At 34.2% G+C, this 23282-nt stretch overlaps 4 protein-coding genes across 5 annotated transcripts; all 4 read right to left on the reverse strand.

Moving 5' to 3' along the window:
- Positions 1-10805: 10805 nt before the first annotated feature.
- Positions 10806-14152, reverse strand: LOC17898091 (protein STAY-GREEN LIKE, chloroplastic). 2 transcript variants are annotated; one of them, XM_023789565.1, is made up of 5 exons: positions 13804-14152; positions 12817-13161; positions 12569-12715; positions 12418-12481; positions 10806-10857 (listed from the first exon to the last, which is right to left on the reverse strand). In XM_023789565.1, the coding sequence occupies exons 1-5, from the start codon at positions 13975-13977 to the stop codon at positions 10817-10819; spliced, it is 771 nt and encodes a 256-aa protein (XP_023645333.1). In that variant the 5' UTR covers positions 13978-14152; the 3' UTR covers positions 10806-10816. The 2 variants fall into 2 exon arrangements, with proteins under 2 accessions (XP_023645333.1, XP_006304121.1); XM_006304059.2 differs by lacking the exon at positions 10806-10857 and having other exon boundaries at positions 12226-12481; positions 13804-14151.
- A 3814-nt stretch (positions 14153-17966) lies between these two features.
- On the reverse strand, positions 17967-19188 carry LOC17899576. The gene is given in 5 exon segments (XM_023788724.1): positions 17967-17999; positions 18148-18182; positions 18185-18216; positions 18659-18787; positions 18863-19188. Coding segments are annotated over 5 exon segments (555 nt in total).
- Positions 19189-19481: 293 nt separating this feature from the next.
- On the reverse strand, positions 19482-20183 carry LOC111832413. The gene has a single exon (XM_023788725.1). The coding sequence runs from the start codon at positions 20181-20183 to the stop codon at positions 19482-19484; it is 702 nt and encodes a 233-aa protein (XP_023644493.1).
- Positions 20184-21108: 925 nt separating this feature from the next.
- LOC17900683 (probable F-box protein At1g44080) lies at positions 21109-22244 on the reverse strand. The gene is given in 2 exon segments (XM_023788726.1): positions 21109-21582; positions 21585-22244. Coding segments are annotated over 2 exon segments (1134 nt in total).
- Positions 22245-23282: the final 1038 nt, after the last annotated feature.

Raw genomic sequence — 23282 nt, forward strand, 5'->3', positions numbered from 1 at the left:
ATCCTCCTCTCCTCGCCATGATTCCACAGATCACACCCTACCTGCACCACAAACACAATGAGATGCGTGAGTATTATCACAAATACTCAGTGAAGCGATCCTCCCATCCACTGGGCTATACACACAAGCATATTAAACCAATCTAACATGCATCATATTAACCAGAACAAACAAACCAGGCATAAAAAGACACGAAATACACGCTGTCCAGAAAAACTGTCTAGAAATTTGGTGTCGAGCGACACCGTTCTCGCAGAAACCCTAAAATCGCCTCTCAACTCCCCAGAGAACGAATCCAACACCTCAAAAGCTCCAGCCATGAGCCCTAACACTCAAACATACAATAACAGCAACCAAAACACACAAACATGGCCACACAAAACAAATCCAGCCATCCAAATCAATCAAACACACATAAGAAAGGTTAAACATGCTTAGATCAGCCATAGTCACGCACTCACCTTGATATGGATTGAAAGAAGGACAAAACAAAGAGGAACATAAAGAACAAGCCCCTCCTTGGACCACCAGCCACGAATCCAACCCTCTCCTTGCTAAAACTAACCAAAACTAGCCACAGAAACCTCCAGAAACCCTCACAAGCCTCTCCTTAAGCTTTAGGAACAACCAACCCTCAACCCTCTCTCTCTCTCTTTTGTTTTTAAGAAGCGACAAAATCCAAAAGTGAGAAAGAAAGGCTGCTTCTACGAGTTAAAGTCGTGCCTAGGGATTCTCCAATCAATTCCAATTAAACCAATAGTTTAAATGCTAAACCGTCTAACCTAAATTTGTTGGTGTCGATCGACACCCAACACTGGTGTCGGTCGACACCACCAAAATTTCAGACACGGGCGTTACAACTCTCCCCCACTAACTAGGATTCGTCCTCGAATCCTCCAACACAACCGTCAGTACACAACTGACCTCACCGAGGCCCCTATCTAATCAATATACTCACGTTCCAGACCCTATTTCCTCATACACACCCACCTCCCCCGTCCACAGGTCGCAACCGATGAATTATACCGGCTCGTCCTCTGACCTTAGCCTTAGACTACGGTATCCAGGAAGTCTCACCACTCCCCCCGCTCTCAGGTCGCAACCTTCGAGTCATACCGGCTCACTATTAGGCCCCCAGCCTTCAAGCTACGGTATCCGGGAAGTCTCACCACTCCCCCTGCTCTCAGGTCGCAACCTTCGAGTCATACCGGCTCACTATTAGGCCACCAGCCTTCAAGCTACGGTATCCGGGAAGTCTCACCACTCCCCCCGCTCTCAGGTCGCAACCTTCGAGTCATACCGGCTCACTATTAGGCCAACAACCTTCAAGCTACGGTATCCGGGAAGTCTCACCACTCGCTCTCGGGTCGTCACCCTTAAGCGTGCTCTCGAATCGTCATCCGAGACTATCACATCTCATCCGAGACTATCACATCACACCCGAGCAAATAAGTCTAAGCGCCCCGAGCATATCTCCAGATTAGATATACCTCCCGTGGTTCCCCTATAGCATCACAATGCTATACTAACCACAATCCCAAAATATCTGCAGGTCAGTTGGTGACAACTTCCACGGTGGGAAGGTTGTTAAAGGGTGAGGAACTGGGTTCGACGAACGCCAGGCGCACCAATAACCTACCTAGTGGGTCAGGAGGCTGCGAGCAAGTGGGCTGCGCAGTTTGGGCCCATAGGAGAGAGGTTAGGGTCGATGCGCTGCAGCGCTTGTATCTGCCATATGGCGGGGTGTGCCATGTGGTAGGGATTCCCACCTGGACGGGTTGTTACACTTAGATAGGCTCATGGTCACGCACTCACCTTAACAAAGGTGATTTAAATAACAAAAAAAAACAGGAAAGACTCTCTTCGTGACCGCAACAGCCAAACAATGCCCTACAACAAACCACATAAACAAAAATTTCTAAGAACCAAAATGACAAAAACAGCAGAAAAACTACAGCCACATAAACGAAGCCCTAAAAACGAAACCAACCGTTAACTTCATAATCCCTTCGGTGGAAAGCAAGACCCATACGTCACGAAGACCCCCACAAAATATGGTGCCGATCAGAGAAACGATGAAAACAAGATCGCACTTACAAACTCCGCTGATCCCAATTCGCAACAGTGAAGAAGCGTCTCACCAAACTGCATATAACTCACTGAGTATTAATCCGAATTCACTTCTGTAAAAAGGAGAATCAACGTACACGCCTTACGAACAAACCTACCAAATTTCGTTACCTTTAGATAAGATGTGATACATCGGAACTATATTCTACCAAGACGTGACGAATCTGCTTCTCTTGCCTTAAACACCAAAGCAAAGCTAACCATCTCCTTCTCACAAGTGAAATTCTCCTTCTCCTTTTCTCAACTCAACTATCAGAAACAACAGTGACAAAACAAAAGAGAGAAGAAGCGTTCTTTATAAAACTAGGGTTTTTGGTTTAATTATGATTAAACCAGGATTTACCTAAACCGATATTAATTAAACCTCCTTTGATTCAATTAAACAAATCGACCAGTTTAGGAAATCCACCAGAATTAAACCGACTCCAGCCTAATTCTTATACACACTCAAGTCTCATATTATTTTCCAGAAGACGGGCGTTACACATTTTTTAGGCTTTTTTTAATGGTGTAAGACTCTTGAGTATATTGCTATAAAGATGGCCTTAGAGCAAGTGCAGCGGTGGCACTGCATTTTGGTCCCAGAAAAATGTTTTTTTTTATTAGATTTAAAAAAAAAGAAAAATAGATAACCATTCGCGGGCCGCCACGTTTCAGAGGGGCCCGCGAATAGTGAAATACGAAGGCAGAGGACGTCCCTCTTGGACGTACGTCCCGATTTTAATTTTTTTTTTTTTCTTTTTTGGTGGGGGATTAAGTGGAAGAGCCACTAATGCACATGTCCTTATGGGTTTTCTAAAAATAACACATAATACGTCCTTTAGCGACCTATAATTTCTTATCAGTTGTATCAGACTATTGGTAAAAAGTCACCAAGTACAAAAAAATCAATTAATAATTAATATTTCATAAAAAATAAAACTATGATGTTAAGTCAAATATTAAAAATCGTATATATTATGGGTTTTCTTATTATAACTCTTTTAGTTGAACCAACGATGGATTGAGGAATCTGTATTCAAAAGTTATTTTGAAGTATCAATTCATTTTGTACCGATTTTGTGCTTGTTATATGAATTCTAAAATTAGAATACATATTATAATTTCAAAAAATTTCCATAGCAAATCCAACAAACAAACATAATTTTTGAACTTCACCATTAAGTCACCAATTAATCATGCTTATATGTAAATTAAACTACTCTAAATTTCACTTATTAAAAAAGAGCACTCTATTCTCTCTTAGAATACTGAAACTAGAGCAATTATGAAGTACAAATACGTAATTACATAAATAATCATGGCAATATATCTTTTAAACAAATGTTTTAAGATGACTAAGATTCGTAGTGATGACCATCAAAGATTTGTGATAAATTGTAAGATAAATGATTTAGCTTTCGAGATAAAAAACGAAAAAATGAAAATCAATAGTTTTTATATTATTAAAAGAAACATTGCGCCTAAAATGATTTCCAAGATGAGAAATTACTTGATGACATACATGACTTAAACACATGATAATGCCCAAATATACATTATGCATATTATTTTGGCTTATGTTAAATACAGTCTAATTTTATTCTATAAATGCGAATGGACTCATTTTATTTGAATTGTTTGAAAAATAATCATACACATTATCGATGAAGGAAGCTTTTGAGGGATTGACATCTCGTCATTTTTCTATCTTGAAATTTGCATAAGCTTCTCATTTGAGGGATTGACACCTTGTTCATTGATTTTTATATTTTTTAACTAGTGTTTGACTATATATATATATACATATATTTATCATTTTGAGAACAAAAATAATGAACCAAAAGCTTAGGGATGCACCAGAAAAAGTCTGACAAGGCCATCGCGTATATACTAGACTTAAAAATGCGTATAAACTGAAACAACATAATATTTAAGTATTCTCATTAATATCAATTTACGTTTTGTAAGCCACCATTCTATTAGAGCATCCACATTAGAGCAACCACAAAAGGAGGACGTTAGATGGCTCTTAGAGCATAATTTGATAAGAAAGAAAAAAAAAGTTTAAGTCATGTATTTAGAGAGAACCGGCTCTCGTTTAGGAGATTTGTGTTGAGGGAAGAGGCGCACAGGTGGTAACTTTTGATAGGTGTAGGTGTAAAATAGAATTGAAAAACAAATTCATCTATTTATTTTTTCTCTCTTCTATCTCTCTCTATCTTTCTCTTCTCTCTCTTTCTTTCTATGCTCTATCAAGCGATGATGGAAACAAAAATCATATAAATCGATTGAAATCAGAATCAATTTTTTTCAATTTTACAATCAGGACAACAAACTTAAAACCCCTTATGGGTTTCTCTTGTTGCGGATGGTCTATACTAAAAATATTATACTAAAAATAATATTAAAATTTTACAAAATATATACTAAAAATATTACCAAGAGCCCCTTATGGGTTTCTCTTGTTGTGGATGGTCTAAGAAAATGAAAAATAAAAAGTTTTTCATCGGAAGACACTAGATTTGAAAGTAGATATTGCATTTAGGATCAAAATGACGATTACTGAATAAAAAGTTTCCCATTTTAAGAAAATGAAAAATAAAAATTTTGTCATCGGAAGACACTAGATTTGAAAGTAGATATTGCATTTAGGATCAAAATGACGATTATTGAATAGTCAATCAAGTAGAAAACGTTTCTAGACAAAATATATTTAAGTTTTTAATCCAGTAGTTACAGCTGATAGACGGATTCCTCCCAAAGCTGTATAAAAAGAAAGTTTCTCCACCGGAATTCCCATTCCCTGGAAAATATTATGACAAAATGATAAATACAGATTTTCAATAGAAAATGAGAACAAATTTCAAGTGTTAGTTAACTCAAGAACCCATTTTATTACATGGCAACCAAATATATTACTTTTGGAATAGTAATTATGTTTTTTTATGTAAATCCCAATAAATAAATAAACGTACCATTTAAATTCTTTTTAGAGTGTTTGATTATCCTTAATTCAAGACTCAAATTCGTATATTTAGTTAGTAAAATAGGTGAAAATTTTACGGACAATCAAAATTGTTAGTTTTATTTATTTATTATTATTTTTAATTGTTGGTTTTAGTTATATATTTAAAATATTTTTATTTATTGGTTGTTATTAACTTATTATTAATTCGTATATACTATTTTTAAAAAATTTTGTTATTATTATTGACTTTTTTTATTAATCCGTACAGAATAAGGTTAAAATCTATGTTTTTATTATTTTACACCTATTTTATCATTTTTTTTAACGCTGAATTTTATTATAATGACGAAGAGAAGATAATACAATTCAAACGAAACCAAAGCATCAAAGAAAGACAAGCCAAAAAAAAAAAAAAAAAAAAAACAATTAACTACTGCTTAGACGCTCCCGGTCGATACGATAAGAAGTAAGACGATCCTCATTGGTAACACTACAAGCAATGTCCCTAGCTAAAGAGTTGGCTTTCGGCGAGGAGGCATGGAAAGCCACAATCCTCATCACCCGTATTGCTTGAGATATCTTATCTAAAATAGATTGATATTTCAGCCATTCAAGAGGAGCTTGATCGCTGCCAAAGCTGCCACAAAATCCGACCATACTTCACAAGACTCAACCCGGAGATGATAAAAGCCTTAAAGACACTAAAGGATGCAATGTAGTTAAGCTGCAATCCGATTAATACAAGGGAGAAAAGCATCCCTAGATTGATAAATCACCTTTCCTCCATGGTTCCTCAAAATCCAAGCACCATCACAATGAAAAGAATCATTCACCCAAGACGAATGAACATTACACTTTAAAAAATTCTGAGCTGGTCTTGTCCAATGATTTAAACTTCCCACACGTCGACCTGTCGAACCTGAAACCTCATGATTTATTAAGACTTGTTGCTGCAACCACTCCTCCGAGTCGTATAAAGCTGCAGCTAAAATGATATGAGGATCATAGGGTTGATTTGTAAACACAAATACGTTCCTTGGTAAGACCTTTAAATAATCATCAGGAGGATGCTCCACCCATCGCTCGATGGTAAAACTCCAATCATTAAAGGTCCATGCTCCAGCATTCATTACCGTAGTCAACTCAACCTCATAGTCAAAGATGAATTGAAATTCATCATTAGGTAAAGTTATACCTCGTACTCTGTTGTAAACTCGCCAAATCTGTGGCATCTCATGAATAAGATTTGACAAGTTCTGTTTTTGGTACATAACAACCGACCAATAATGTTAAACACATTACGTTCACACAAACTAAACTTCGGTAAGTTCTTCAAAACAATCGGTTTGTTTTATTCCAGTGACATCTCCTGTGGAGCTTTATCCAAAGCGTACTTCATTCAAGACACAATCTTTCACCCAACCAAGGAATACTGAAGACAAAGATGATGAAAGGAGGCGGCGGCGGTAATAACACACATGAACTAGGTTAAAACTTATCAAAATCTCACTCAAATTTGGTAAGATTCTCTAAGATTACGCTGAAAACATAGTAATTCAAACAAATCCGGCAAAATATTGGAATATTTCCGGTTTTCGACAACTCTTTTAACTAAAAATGAAACCCTCTAGTAGAAAAAGAGAGACCTAAGCCCACCCTTCGGAGACCAACAATTATATTCCACCTATTTTATGATTAGTAATCAAAGATCGTGTAACAAAAAAAAAGATGGAATGAATTATTATTCCTTGTTATTTTGATTTTTCAAGTACAATACATCCATTCAAAAAACCTATTCCAGCTTATAGGTTAATAGATTTGTAGCTTTATGGAACTTCTCTACGTCTTCAAAACCGGCCTTGAGTAAACTCTTTATTTCCGCAGATTGATTTCTTCTTTGCATCATCGTAAGATAACATTGCAAAATTTATTCCTCCACTCATGATGTTTGCATCATACACACAACCAATAAATGATTAACATATTCGATGTAATACTCGGCAGTTTCAATTAAAAAAAAAAAAGAGAGAGTAAACTTACGACTTAGTTTCAATGATGTACCCGTTACCACCGTATCCAACCTTTCGCCATTGTTGTCATCAACATGATAAACAAGTTTCATAGACAACTCATCATATAGTCTATATATATATCAGTTGCTCCCTCTAGAGAGCTAGAAAACCAAAAGCAATTTGAACACAAAACAAAAGAGAGAGAGTTTAAGAGACAAGAAAGATAATGTGAAAATAACTCAATACACAATACCAAAGAATCATTTAAAACGCAGAGAAGCTATAGTTACTTGTGAAAACCACCAGCATCTGTTGTCTTCTGACGTTTCTCAACACCTAGTGGGCAGTCCCGACTCACAATAATTATGGTCCTTAAGGCAAAAAAAAAAAATTGGACAATTTTTAATTAAAATTTTTTTTTGAGATTTTTTAAATTTTAATTTAAACTTTGGGCCTTCTTAAGAAAAATTAAAATATGTTATAAAACTTTTTAAAATTATATGGACCTTTTTTAAGTTAAATTAATAGTTTTTAAAAAATTTTAGGCCACTTTACTAAGAATTTCAGACCTATTTAACATATTCTAAAAATTTTGAACTCTTCTCTTATGTAATTTTTTTTAAAAATTCATGGTTCCCTAGGCTGTGGCCCCTTTGCCCACCCTATTTGGGCCGGGCCTGCTAGTGGGGAGCTTCCCTCCAAAGGACAATCACAATCGGCATCCGAATAAAAAACTTTGATAGGGAACTTGCCATCAAACAGCTCTATCCAACGCCATATCAATTCTAAAATTTCAAACAGCTCTATCCAACGCCATATCAACTTTGATAGGGAAATTGCCATCAAACTTTGATAGGGAACTTGCCATTGTGCTAGTGGGAAGTCATCATGCATTGCTAAGAAAACATGGTAACCTCTTCCTGCCAGTTGTTTAAGAACACGTTCAAAATCCGTGTTTGCCTCTGGAATGTCTTTGCAACTAGGAGAAAAATCGTTTCACGGGCATTAGTATCTTATTGAGTCTCGAACGTTTGTCAACCCTTTCGTGTACGAGCGGGATCTTTGCCATGGCAAAGTCCCTCTTCTCTTCCGGAGTTTTGTCGCCAATATAAGCATAGATTGACAGTGCACCAACATAACCCTCCATCGCAAGAACTCGTTTGATTTCACTATGAAAAGAACACAAATCGCGACCCTAGCCCCTGTGAACGCCATATTAAACAACTACAGTATTACACAATCGATAGCGATCAATTTGGAGCTAAAGATATAGAAATCTTACACGAGTAGGACAGAGCTTTTTCTGTGACCATGCTTTTGTTAGGTGAGCCCATTAGAGAGGGGAACAAGGAGACGAGGAGGAGGCAAGAACGATACCTTTTTGTGAAGATGAAACCGTGCTGACCAAGCTATGACTAAGCAAAGACAAAACTCTATACTACACTCAAGATCTAACCAAGGTTGGAGTAGACTAAACCAGGGTCAGATATCCTTTTGGGACCACAAACAGAAGAAACGGATACATTGCCAACAGTGAAGTTTTGCTAGTTGTCTTCTAGTGATTACAAAAGAAGAAGGGAGTTTTGTTCAGAAGCGTCAGAGCTGAGCTGGTTTGCCTGTCAGTGACTATGCAGGCTGCTTTAGATCTGAACACAAGGTATCATAAAAGGGAACGTTTGTAACGCCCGTGTTCTAGAAAATAATAGGAGACTTGATTGTGTATAAGAATTAGGGTGGAGTCGGTTTAATTCCGATTGATTTCCTAAACTGGTCGATTTGTCAATTGAATCAAATGAGGTTTAATTAATGTCGGTTTAGGTAAATCATGGTTTAATCAGATTAAACCAAAAACCCTAACTTTTATAAGGTGCGCTTCTTCTCTCTTTTGTTTTGTCGCTTTTGTTTCTGAGAGTTGAGTTGAGAAAAGGAGAAGGAGAAGTTTACTTGTGAAAAGGAGAGTGTTAGCTTTGCTTTGGTGTTTAAGGCTAGAGAAGCAGATTCGTCACGTCTTGGTAGAATAGAGTTCCGACGTATCAAATCTTATCAATAGGTTCTGTACGTTGATTCTCCGTTTTACAGAAGTGAATTCGGATTAATACTCAGTGAGTTATATGCAGTTTGGTGAGACGCGTTTTCTCTGTTGCGAACTGGGATCAGCGGAGTTTGTAAGTGCGATCGTGGTTTCATCGTTTCTCCGATCGGCACCAAATTTTGTGGGGAGTTTCGTGACGTCTAGATCTTGCTTTGCACCGTAGGGATTAAGAAGTTAACGGTTAGTTTATGTTTTAGGGCTTCGTTTCGGCGGCTGTAGTTTTTCTGGTGTTTCTGTCTTTTTGGTTCTTAGAGATTTTTGTTTGTGTGATTTGTTGTAGGGCGTTGTTTGGCTGTTGCAGTCGCTAGAAGAGTCTTTCCTGGTTGTTTTTGTAGTTCAAATCACCTTGTTAAGGTGAGTGCGTGACCATGAGTTTATCTAAGCGATTGGGATTGAGTGACTTGTTTGTGATGATTTGTAGGTGAATTGGAAATGTTATTGGATGTTTAGCTTGCTGAATGGTTTGTTTATGTTATATATGTGAGTGTTATCTCATAGCTTGTGTGTATAGCTCGTAGATGGGAGGATCGCTCTCACTGAGTATTTGTGATAATACTCACGCATCTCATTGTGTTTGTGGTGCAGGTAAATTGTGATCCGTGGAATCATGGCGAGGAGAGGAGGATGATCTAGGGTCTCGGTTGTTATGTTTATGAATATGTTAATTGTTGTTGGAACCTGGTTTAGAGGCATGCTAGGTTGCTGGTGTAAATTGTGGTTATTGAATGATTGATTAATTAATATTATGATTAATTGATGTTGGTTTAATATGTTTCCGCTGTGCATGATGATTTATCGTTGGGTTAATTCGGTTAGGTTAATTAGTAGGTATGGGACTATTAATTAATGAATTAAAAAAAAAACGGGTCGGGTCTTTTCAACGTTAAGGAGAGCTTGCTGTGTTAAGGTTGATACAAGAGAGAGAGTAGAGAGAAAACTTGTAATAACATAAACTTGTTCTTGTTTTCTCTTTGGGTTAGGTTCTTACGAAGTGTGCTCTAAGTGCTAGTGAAGAGCATTAGAGTGGATCACTTGTAATTCCTGTGTTTTTGTATTCTCTGTGAGTATCTAGTGGATTCCGAGCACCGACTCGGCCTAGACGTAGCTACCTTTTTGGGGGTGAACTGGGTAACCAAACTTGTGTGTGCTTTGATTTTCATTTACTTCTGCAAATCCTCTGTTTTTCTCAAATCTCTCTTTCTCTCAATTCCGCTTCTCTATTCTTGGTTTGTTGTGGCTCTTCTCACAAGGAAAGTCAACAACTTTGTGGTTAGAAAGCTCAACACTTTTGATCCCAAAACTTAAATACAAGACTCAGTTTTTTTGTTTGCTTAAAACACACAACAATTCGTTTTATTATCCACACACTAGAACCTTCTCTCCGAAACAATGGCTAACTAACTTGGGCCAGCTAATTGACTCTTGTTGTCTTGTTTTTAATGTTTTCCTCAATTGATAGTGAGGTATTCGACAACTAACATTGAAGAAACATTAAGAAACTAAGGCTCTCGTAAAATTTTCCAAGTATGAACAATTGAATGTTGGCAAATTGCACTTGTGTCAGATGCTCATCAAGAAATCTACATCATTTGCAAAAAGAAAAGAAAAGAAAAGGAGAATTTACAACTTGTCTCACAGAAGAAACGTAAACAGGGTATGGAAGATAGACTTATGTAGAATCAATTTCCTCGATGTAGTCGAACTCGATGTCCAAAATAAATAAAACAAGTATATATTTATAAAGTAATGATCAATTTTTTAATTAATGGGGCTAAATACAAAAACAAAATACAAAACAAAGATATGTATACTATACAAATAAATATAACACTAAATTGATGTCATCCGAAGCCACCTCAAACGAGAACACAACCGATTTTAGGCATAAGTGGATTCACCCGAATAATTTGGCCTACGAGAATTAAAGGCTTTTGAAATGTAAGGTTCTAACAGCTACTATTTGACCTAAATCAAAGTTAAACAAATAACAATAAATATTTCATATACTAAATTAATACAATGACAACATTAAAAACAAAAAAATAAACAAAAACAAACAAAAATCAAAATATAAATTTTAAAATATAAAAAACAATTATAAAACTCCCGCGCTCAACACGGGTCAACAACTAGTAATTTATAAAGTAGAGAATGAAGATGAATATTGAATTTCAAATTATTTTTGATATATTAAAACGAAAACAACTGTGTGCGAAATATAAGTTTGGAAAATTCTAATAAAAAATATAGAGACTGCAAAAGATGTGAACGATTGAATTGACATAATTGTTAGTAAACTATATTTTTAAAATGAAAAATGCAAATTTTAAATAAAGACCGTTGATATTATTTTATATAAAAAAAAAGAGAAAATAAAATCATTTCACAACGAGAGTGAATAAGATATCCAACCCCTAGTGAAAATTATTCAGATTAGTAAGACTAAAAATTAATTACAAAAGTGTGCGGCGAAAAGACGCAACTACGAATAAAATTTATTCAGATTGGTGAAAAAAAATATTTTACCAAAAGGTGTGACGAAAATATGCAACCTTTAGTGGCACTTTTTCATATTGCTATTATTATATAAATTAGTCCAATTTTAGTTGCAAAAGTTTTGGACATTTTGTGATTATTTATATTTTTAGTTTTATTTTTACAATTTCTTGATTTTTGTTATAATTTAATTTTAAATGATAATATTAAAAAAAATGTGCGGATTTATATTAGAGATTAATATATCAAAACATAGGGAGTAATAGTATTAAGTCATGGTTTGGATTTCAGATTAATCTTCAATTCCATTAAAATATGATTAATTCATCTGAATTGAGTACTCCTATTATGTGTTAATGATTCTTAGATAAATAAACACAATACTTTGAACTTTGAACTCCAACAATCATCTTCTTCTTTTTGGTGATTTATTTTAACAATCTTGAACTGGTGGTTAGAGGAAGGAACACTTTATATATATGACACTCTTGTTTGTAATGTCTTAATCAATGGATTCGAATATAGTTGAGGTATAAGACAACTAATACCGAACAAACATTAAGAAACTAAGGCTCTCGTAAAATTTTCCAAGTATGAACAATTGAATGTTGGCAAATTGCACTTGTGTCAGATGCTCATCAAGAAATCTACATCATTTGCAAAAAGAGAAAAGAAAAGGAGAATGTACAACTTGTCTCACAGAAGAAACGTAAACAGGGTATGGAAGATAGACTTATGTCGAATCAATTTCCTCGATGTAGTCGAACTCAAGAAGCCTTGATGATTCCCCTTCTGCTTTCCCTTCACACAGAACAAAAGATTTCACATTTCCAGCATTCGTATGAATAGAAAAAACTATTAGTTGAGCCAGCGCGGATTAGAGTATACCTTTGCAGCATCCTTGAGAGGTCCCCAACACTCGATCCGGTTGTATTTAGGTGTGCTTGAATGGAAATAAATCCATACATAAGCATCCATTAGCTCAGGGTTCTCTCTAAACATAACTGAATCTCCATGGACCACAGCTTTAAGTACCTATCTCAACCACAATGCCAAAGATTTAGACTCATCATTCATACTCATTCTCCAATATTTCTTAGAACCAATTGTAAAAGAACAAGTAGAAGAAGACTAACCAAAGGCAGTTCCTTGGAGAAAATGTGATACCTAAGCTCTGCAGCCACATCTTGCAAAAAACTCATACCACTAACACAACAATGAATATGTAACCGTAATTCATCATTCACCTTCTTCCACTCAGCAACCACATCGTCTTTCTTGTACCAGCCTTCTAGTTGATCCAGATTAATGACGTTTGAGATTGTTAACGTTAAGTCAGCAGTGAAATCACAATGCGAAAGTATATATGTTCGCGGCGTAATAATCCCACCGCTACTCTTGCTCTCCAATAACTCTCCTAAGAACTCAACTTTGAGCTTTGATGAATCAAAGTTTGCTTGTGGAACCAATAGCCTCACCGCCTAGTACCACCATTAACACATAATATTCAATAATCAATATAAAGATTCATTCTTTATGAGGTAGCAACAGAAATAGACTCATTCTAGTTTCATTCAACAAAAGATTGATCTTTAAAACCCCCAAAGTTCGATCCTTTACTCAATTTCAAGACTTCAAACACAGAGATTTTAGTTCAATAGTGCTCAAGTTCAAATTTATAGCACAGACCCAGTTCAATTAAGCTCATACACTACACAAAATAACTCTCCCATCGCTACTCTTGTTCTCCAATAACTCTCCTAAGAACTCAACTTTGAGCTTTGATGAATCAAAGTTTGCTTGTGGAACCAAAAGCCTCACTTGTCTAATACCACCATTAACAACATTCACAATAACAAGTAACTCCAACACTTAACATTCAATAAACAGTATAAAGATTCAATCTTTATGAAGTAGCAACAGAGATTGAGCTTTAAAATCCTCAAAGTTCGTTCCTTTACTCAATTTCAAGACTTCAAACACAGAGATTTTGGTTCAATTGGGCTCAAGCTCAAAATTTAACACAGACCCAGTTCAATTAAGCTCATACACTACACAAATCTACAACCTTTACTTAAAATTGAAGTTGGGTTAGAAAGAATTGGTCTTAAAACTTGGCTTACCTCAGAGACTAAGGTATTGTAAGAGGCACCACCGTCACTAATCGCAGAACTACGAGGAACCCTAAATCTTGTCTTCAAGTGGTTACGGCTGAAACGATGGCGATGACTGAGGATTCCTCTATTGGGTTGAGACAGAACAGGATTGTGGTAATGAGGAACGATGTAACAGGCCATGGAGGAACATAACAACAAGGTTAATGCATGAACAACGACAATGATTCTTCTTCACCATTGTTCATCTTTCACCATATTGGTTTGTTCTTGAGAGAAAGAGAGAGAGAGAGAGAGAGATGTGATGTGGAAGAATGTGTTTCAGAGATATACGTAGCCACAAATTCACTCTCTGTGACAAGCTTCGTTCTCCACACAAAGTTCAATTTTTGGATTTTCTCCATTTTTTTTGTTTGGTGATATTATTTAATTATAATGAAATATTGTGATTGGTGAATTGAGCTGAGCGTTTTGCCACGTAGGCAATTTCCTTTGGTTTTCAGATAATGAGTTATGGCTTTTAATATTAATTCAAAAACTAGGGACCAAGTTAATATAAAATGAAGGGAATTTTGTTTGTTCACTCAAATTTGTTTAAGTGCTATTAACCAAAACTTTTTTCAAAACATGCCATAAAGATGGAAGTTTGGACGATTTTGCCCTGCGCATTGTTGAGTGAGCAATTAAAGAGAGCATTAAATGGAAACAAGGTAAGCTAATACCCAAAGGATATTCAATTAGTTGAAGAATTTAAAAATGTAACTAAAAGCAAAAACCAGATATAAGATGTGTTAATAGAGAACAAGTAACCTAGAGATTTTATATGAGTTATCCTTCAAATAAATAAGGTTGGATGTGTAGGGATGTCCACTTGTCTATCGATGTGTGCACTATAGTCGATAGACAATCTATAAAATGATGTCAAAAATGGCGGACGAGTAAGTAATATATGATAGACAAAATATAAAAGTAGATCTGGTCAATCGAAAACTTATTTTGACAGATTCCGAGGGATAACTTCGATGCATGTCCTCTCACGTGTGGTTAGTAGGCTTTTTACTCAGACAAGGTTTGCCTAGGCTTTCTTAAAACGGTGAAGAACAAACAGAAAGAGATGAGTTAGAAGAAGATATTGACAACTGTGTTGATGGCCATGTTTGGTGCAGTAGATCTGGTCCATTGAAATTTACATTGAGGAGTTGTGAGAGACAACTCTTGTTTGGGTATCGAGACCAAGAGTTTGGTCCTCCACCACAGACATTCTATAGAAGGACACAAACAAAGTTTAATATGGTGGACAAAAATATGAAGTAAATTTGGTCCATCGAAAGCTTACTTTGACGGTTCCGAGGGACTTCTCCACTTCGTGTCCTCCGATGCGAGGTGAGTAGGCTATTGTACTCCGGCAATGATTGCATAAGATTTCTTAAACTGGTGAAGGACAAACAAAAATAGATAAGTAGTGAAATATATTGACAACTGTGTTGATGGACATGTTAGGTGTAGTAGATCTGGTCCATCGAAACTTACATTGAAGAAATCTGAGAACAACTTTGTTTGGGTATCGAGCCATGATGATCTCCACCGTGTGGAAGTCCGGAATGTTCATTTTCGTGTTTCCCGTCTTCCATATCATAATTTTGAAGTAGATCGAAAGTAAAACGTGAAGAGAGTAATTTGTGAAAAAAAAATTGTTTGGTTTTTCTCTATTTGGAAAAGTTACGTGTTTGCAGAATATAGGTAGTCAAATCTGGGGAAGAAAACAGTGTAGGAAAAAATTTTTAAGATGTTTATTGTGAAAGGGGCAAAATCGTCATCTTAATGTTAGTTTTAGTTTTGAATGTTATCTGATCATACTCAACATTTCTGGTACGCATCTCAAATGTTTACAATTATGTTAACCAAGAACTTTTTGACCTCTCTTATTAACATGTATTCACCATTTTCTTTTGTAGGTTATGTATGGCTTTTCTTGCTTTCTCTTGTATTCGATATGTGCCTGTTCATTGGATATTTTCAGTGATATGTTTAATTTACGTTGTGATAATGTGGATTTGCATTATTGTGCTAGGATCAACCCCTATTACGTTTATTTTCGAATCATTTATATTTGTAATGGTTATATGTTTTAGTTTAACGGGTTGAAAACGCTTGTAATCCTTTTTTCCATCATGAATAACAAAGTTGTGTTTTTAAGTAAAGGGTTTCGTGCAAATAAACCATCAAGATCATTGATTTTTGCAATTGTATCTTACATTTCCAAAAATGTAAACCAGTCATACTAAGCCAAACATAATAAGTAATACAATTCATATATACATATATTATCTAAACGTGGGGAAAATCGCTAAAATCGACCAAGACTATTTGTTGGCGGCTTTTTTATACCCAAACTATGATAATCGGTAAATAGCAATCTAAACTTACTAAAAATTCAATTTCCAACATAAACTATATAAAACTAGCCAAAATCAGCATCTGCAGAAACGGTGTTAGTTAACTGCTTAACGACGATGATTCAGCCGACACCGTGACAATGATGAAGCCTTAGAGTTGGATAATTTGACGTCGTTTTGTGAGTTCATAGTTCTCGAATCAAAGAATCGCTAAAGCATACACTTATTAAATCTTTGATTCGAGAAAAATGGTTTACACTACATTTTTTTTTTCAAAAATGTGTGAGATGGTGTTGAAAAAGCTGTTGAATCCGGTTGAATTCAGTTTTATGCAAATGGTGTTGCGTACTTGTTTAATCTAGCTGAATATGGTAGCTTTTTTAAAAAAAAAATAAACCATTTACAGCCATATTTTAGAGTCAATTATTCAATAATTCTTTGGTTGTTAAAGATAACAATTGGCTAATGGGTTAGTCTGGTATAGACTTGGTTTAAAAATTACTCCCTCCGTTCTACAATAGATGATTTTTTTTAGCATAAACACACAAATTAATAAATCATTAATTTTTGATAAATTTTAGATTAGTTCACAATTCGTTTTGTCTAACCTAAATCATGTGTGGTCATCACAATATCATTTGATTCAGAACCATTAACTGGTTAATTGACACCGTGTAAGTTATTGTAGAACTCGGCTACATAGTTCATGTATTTAATTTTTATTTTATTTTAGGTTGATAAATTTTTGATATTATCGTGTAGATATAAAACAAAAGTATTTAGCGAATGGCGACTAATTCAATTATCAACTCGTTAAATATTCGTAAAACACGATTTAGCGATTAATTTTGTAGTAGTCAAATGCATGCTTTCTATATATCAAACAAAATTACCATGTTGAATTTTACTGTATGTACAATCTGTTCAGTGCCGGCTCAACAGGGAGGGCCAGCAGTGCACAGCCCAGGGACCCCACCATAGAAAGGGGTCTACAGTTTTTTTCTTTTTTGTAAAACTTAAAAAAAGAATATTAGTTATATATATGTTGAAAAAAAATAAAATTTCATATTACAAGAAAAGGGGCCCATAAAACTGTTATAATATTAGAAAATGGCCCATAACCGTATTTCTTTAGCAAAAATGGCTCAATAATATGATTTTATTATATATTGATGTAAAAAATCAAATTTATACAAGCTAATATAACAAAAAAAACCTATAATTTACATATTGCCAAAAAAAAAGTTTATAATTTTGTAATATGTTTATATATTATCAAAATTATAATTTATATTTTTGAAATATATAGGGTGAAATTTTGTTTTTGTGCTTTTGAACATAATTTTTTTTTTTCCCAAGTACCCCTAAATTCCTTAAGCCGGCGCTGAGTCTGTTTCCTAATTTTGTTTTGGTGCGTCACTCAACCCCTTCTAGGAACTGTACCTGTTTACACTATCTCAAACTTCTTTATTCATTGCAAAAAGAAAAGATTACAAGTTTTTTCAACCCTTAAGACCATGTTTATCGGTTGTCGTCCTTCACCATATTTTTTTTATTTTTTATTTTTTATTTTTTTACTTTTACGTTTTCTTCAAAAAAAAAAAAAAAAAAAAAAAACCAATAGCAGGCCGCCACGTGTCGGTGAGGCCCGCGATTAGTGCGCAGGACCGTCCCGTTTTTGTTGCCGTCACACCATTTTTTTTTTTTTTCTTTTTTTTTTCATTAAAAATGATAAGGGACTTTGCCAACTTACGCCAATAAACATGCCCTAACAATTCAAGAATATTTATCAAGAATCTCTATAGCGACCTTAGCAATTAAAACAAGGACAATATATAAGAATTATTACGTAAACTGCTTTAAAGCAAAAATAAAGTATTTGGTAAATAAACATAATAGGGGTCGTGCTTAGCACAGCAGCGCAAATCCATATTATCACCACGAAACCTAACCAAACCAGTGAAAATATTGCATTGACTCGTCCTACATATGAATGCAAGTGAAAGCCACAAAACCCATACTTAACCTGCAAAAGAACAATACTAGTTAATTATACTTTTTTTTTGGAACATTTTTATAATGTTTTTGTGCATATAAAATCTCTCTAAGTTTCCACTTTTACAATTTTACAGTCTAAACTAAAAAAATGCTAATCAATCTTGCAACAAAAAAAAAAATCGCTGTATATAACCAGTTTACGCTACTATCATGTTTATAAATTTTTTAGCAATTATATATCAAATCTAAGTCTGAATTTCAAATCTATTTTGAAAATTTTAAAAAATAAAGGTATGTGCCGTTAAAACGTACGTATAAGTATTGCTTATTAATTTTTGATTTAGTATGATTGTTTTGCAGTTTTTGGATATTGAGGATAAAGTTGCAGAAACCGACGATTTAAAGAATTTATTTGCAGAAACCCGTATGATAAACTTTTCTTCGATGGATATATATATATATATACGTACCAGAAATGTTGAGTATGATCATATAGAGATGATACACTGCTAGAATAAATCCATATTAGTAGCACAAACCAACCCACCAAGAAATATACAAGGATCTTCTTCAAAGTGCTCATGTCGTCCTCGTCGACACTGCAAACCATTTAAACCATTATTAGTTTCTATTACCTTGAGAAATCACATAAGGAGAAATGAATGTGTACATACCTTGAGAAATCACAGACTATAAGATCATTAAGTAGAATGAAAACACAACCACATGTGTAACCAATGATCCATACAAGAAACATTGTTTCTGGATGTTCATCTTTTGCTTGAGTCATGACAAATATGGCTGCAAGAACTTGTACCAAGTTGAGAAGAAACTCGAGAATAGACCAAACACTTGATCCTGTGCATGGGTTACAGTTACACCGTTCAACATTCTCAGCCTCATGTGGTCGTGATGAGGAATCCTCATTGACTGTAATGCTGATTTTGTGTTCATCATTTGATGAAGAATCACTATCAATTTTGGTTAACAAAGGATCCATTGATAACTTTTTGTTTCTTCTATATCTCCAATAAAATTTACATATATAAATTTGCATTGACATACACAGACTTTAACTATTCTTTTGTGCTAAATTATTATTTTAAGACCAACTATATATATAAAAAAGGACCAAGTCTACGTAAATGATATAGTTGTTTATAATCATTATTAAAGAATTGTTTGGTAATTAATATTATCCTAAGACCAATAATAATGATACACCAAGACCAGTTCAAAGAAAATTAATGATAGTTGTGTTTTTTTTTTTTTTTTTTTAACAGCTGATTATCATTAAGAACTTGTAAGATTATCCTCATGGAGGATGTTTACAATGAAAGCAGGAATGTAAAAATAAGTCATAAAAGGTATAGTATCTGTTGGCTCCTTTGCTAAACGATCCGCTGCTTTATTGTTGTGTCTTTTAGTCCATTTGAACTCCACTTCTTCAAAACGTTTACTCCAGTATTTGATTTCTCGAATCCAGTTATGCATCCCAAAATGCATTGTCTTGCCTTCTAGAAGATTGTGAACTAACTTGTTGTCGCCTTCAAAGATGACATGTTTGTAGCCTTTGATCCATGTTTGTTGCATTGCTATGAGAAGACTTTGAAGTTCAGCCTCTAAAACTGATGAACAAACATTACCCGAACTATAACCTGCAGTGTGAATAAAACCTTTGAAATCCCGTGTGATCCACCCTGAAGTTGCGTTACCGTTATGAGATGTAAAAGAACAATCGTAGTTGCATTTTATAAAACCATTGCGAGGTCGAGACCATTCTGAAGTTTGTTGTTGAATTCCTCTGGCTATTGAACACGAAACTCTCTCTGGCCAAACCGATATCCAATCTTGTGTCTCTAGAACTGCTTTGGACAAGTCAGATTGCCATGTCGAAACTTTATTTTGGAAAATAAGAAGGTTCCTACTCTTCCAAAGAGTCCATAACAACCAAATAGGGACATTGCGATCAAGGTATATATTTAATAAAGTCATGTTCTCATTTAACTATATATGAAAAAACTAATTATTTTGTTTATCATGACTATTTGTTCGTTGTATAGTTTGTTGTACTCATTAATTGGTCGAATAATAATTTTAAATAATAATTTTAATATAATTTTAAATATATTATAGAAGCTCATCATCTCTATATGCTAATACTCAACATTTCTGGTATGTATCCAACATAATTTTATGATTAATTATGATCCATAAACACAATTTCAACTCTCTAAGAACATTTTTTTTGTCTTTTTTGCAGGTTTCTTACTTATAGTTGCATTCGATATGTGCCTCCGAACTTAATATGTTTAGCATTTTATTTAATTACCATTCTGATTATATGGATTTGCACCATCCTCCCCACTGAAGTTTTTTACTTTCTAGTATCTTTAGCCATCCTTGCAATTCTTGTAAACATTAAGAAGGCTCTTCTCTCGCATATGTGAATTCGGAAGGTTGAAAAAGCTTGTAATTGTTCTTGCTATGAATAAAGAAGTTGAGATTATAACTAAATATTTTATTGTTATGAGAACTTGAGTATGTTGAAACTACAAAATGCATGCAAATCAAGTCCCAAAGGGAAAAAAAAATATTTACATCAACCATAGGAATTAAGGTATATACTTGAGATTATATCTTAATCAAAATAACAAAGTTTCTTCGAGATTACTTCAAGAGAAAAGCATTGACGTGTCAAATTTGTGGCTCAATACAAAATATTTTTTGTTATAGATTTTATAGATAAAATTTAAAAGTTGAGACCAAATCTTAAAGGTTGAAAAAGTGAGACCTATTTTTGAAATAATAAATAGATAAAATTTAAACATGGAAACAAAATCTTAAAATTTAATAAAGATAGAGCCTAATTTTGCGAAACCCAAAGTATTGTTTTGGGTCTATTTTCTTACTAAATTTGTCAAAAATTCTGGAGGCCCAATACGAATGTTTCTCGGAAATAGGCCCAGGGCCATATCCGGAGAAAAGAAGTAGAGAACATCTGAAAACAACTTTGATGAGAAGATGAAGAAGAAGAATCAACCTTCTTGGTAATGATGCTACCATCATCAAGTTTAAACACACTATCATCTCCCTTTTCACTAAAGTAGATAGCATTCTCCAAACATCCATAGTACTCTGAAGCTAAGATAGTAAAACAGCTGTCTATAGTCACAATGATTGCCTTGTCTCCCAAGCAACTGACCTCAACCCATTTTAGCAAATCCTCATCCATCTTATAAACCTTAAAACCAACAGTTCTCTGTACACTATGTACACAAGTTTTCTCCCAGAAACGATGAAGAATGCATAGATCTCCACAATACTCCACGAGTCTCGTTTCTTTGCACTCATTAATGTCCTCGTCGTCGTCGTCTTTCTTTTGAGAGGGCTGCAGTATTGATATATGGTGAGCTCAGATACACTAATCCACCATAGCCCTCCATTTAAGTCTATGGCATAGATATTTCTTCTGTGAAGTTTAATATCCAAGAAACCTTTAACCGTTTTAGTGTTTATTCTTGTCCAAGATCCACTTTCTTCTCCGCTCTTGCAACACCAAAGCATGTTTTCGTAGTCAACTACGAAAAACATATTGTCTAGGAAAACAACTCTATTCGAATACGACTCATCTTTTACATTCTTGGACAAGTATTGAACGTTGTAAGATTCGCAAACCTTTGAAACCCCGAATTTCAAAAGGTCTAGGGTTTTGTAGGCAGTGTTCATCATGTGCTGGCCAGTCAGAGGAGACAAGAGTTTGTTCTTACTGAACTTAAAGACTTGTCTGTGTCTGATAAGCCATCCTTTGTTAGAACACGATGAAGGAAGAGTTACACGGAAGAAAGTTGTGGGAGAGACTATAGTCTTCTTCTCCTTGAAAACAGGAAGGTCACGTTGAAAGTGGTTCCGGAAACGCTTCTTGGTCGCAACCGCGGAACGCCAAGGTTTACAGATGCTACGGATATGGATTAGGTCAATGTTTGAGGACAAACGATCGGATAAAAACTCAACTAGATCTTTAGGTAAATTACACCACGCAACTTCTTTACCCATCTCTGCGACTCTGTGTTAGTCGTCGAATAATTACATAAGACAACTTAGTATATATATAGATGGAGATATGCATTAATCCAGATTAGTTTAGGTTTAACAAAAGTAAATAATAATGGGATTAATACAGAAAATAACGGTGAAATTTTCTCTTTTGTTCCAATCGAAATACAGTAAAACCTCCATAAATTAATACTTTATAAATTAATAAACACTATAAATTAATAAATTTTGGTAGTCCCAAGTCGGGCCGGTGTAAAAATTGACGAAATTCGATAAGATAATAATTATTCTGACATCTCCATATAAAATATAGTCCAATAATATCATAAATTAATAATCACTCTATATATACATATAAGTAGATATATTAATATATGTTCTTAGTTTTTTTTTGTAAAAATAAATTTTCTCCAAGAGTTAGTATTTTATGTTAGTATTTTTTTAAACAATAATCTTGTAATATATACCATCACAAGTCATAAAAATAACTAAATTTTCTTTATGCTTTCAATTTTTAAATATTCATCATATTATTGACAAAAAAATAAATATGCATCATATTCAATTTTATATAGGATGTTAAAATATAACAATTGAGGTTATTAATATACATTTGAATTTATGTATATCATTTGTGTAAGTGAATTTATCTATAATATCTGTATTTATAGTCAAATTGTTTTTCCCTAAATATAGTATTCACTTTCAAACTACTGTATAATTTTTAAAATTAAAAAAGTTAGTCTTATTTTTGTAAAATTGTATCAATTCATAATTTTTTAAAATTTGAAAAACTATAAATACCACTATAAATTAATAATTATTAATTTACACTATAAAATAATAAATATTAATTATAGATAAATTAATATCACTATAAATTAATAAAATATCTTGGTCCCATCATTATTAATTTATAGAGGTTTTACTGTATATGTATTTCCCTTTTTTTTTTCGTTCAACGTAACTTAACCCCCAAGTTATTTAAGAAAACTCCTTAATAATATTTACAAGTTATATACAAGTGAAAAACGAGTA

Source organism: Capsella rubella, unplaced genomic scaffold (genome assembly GCF_000375325.1).
Source record: "Capsella rubella cultivar Monte Gargano unplaced genomic scaffold, Caprub1_0 scaffold_1, whole genome shotgun sequence".
In the NCBI taxonomy this organism is placed as follows: Eukaryota; Viridiplantae; Streptophyta; class Magnoliopsida; order Brassicales; family Brassicaceae; genus Capsella; species Capsella rubella.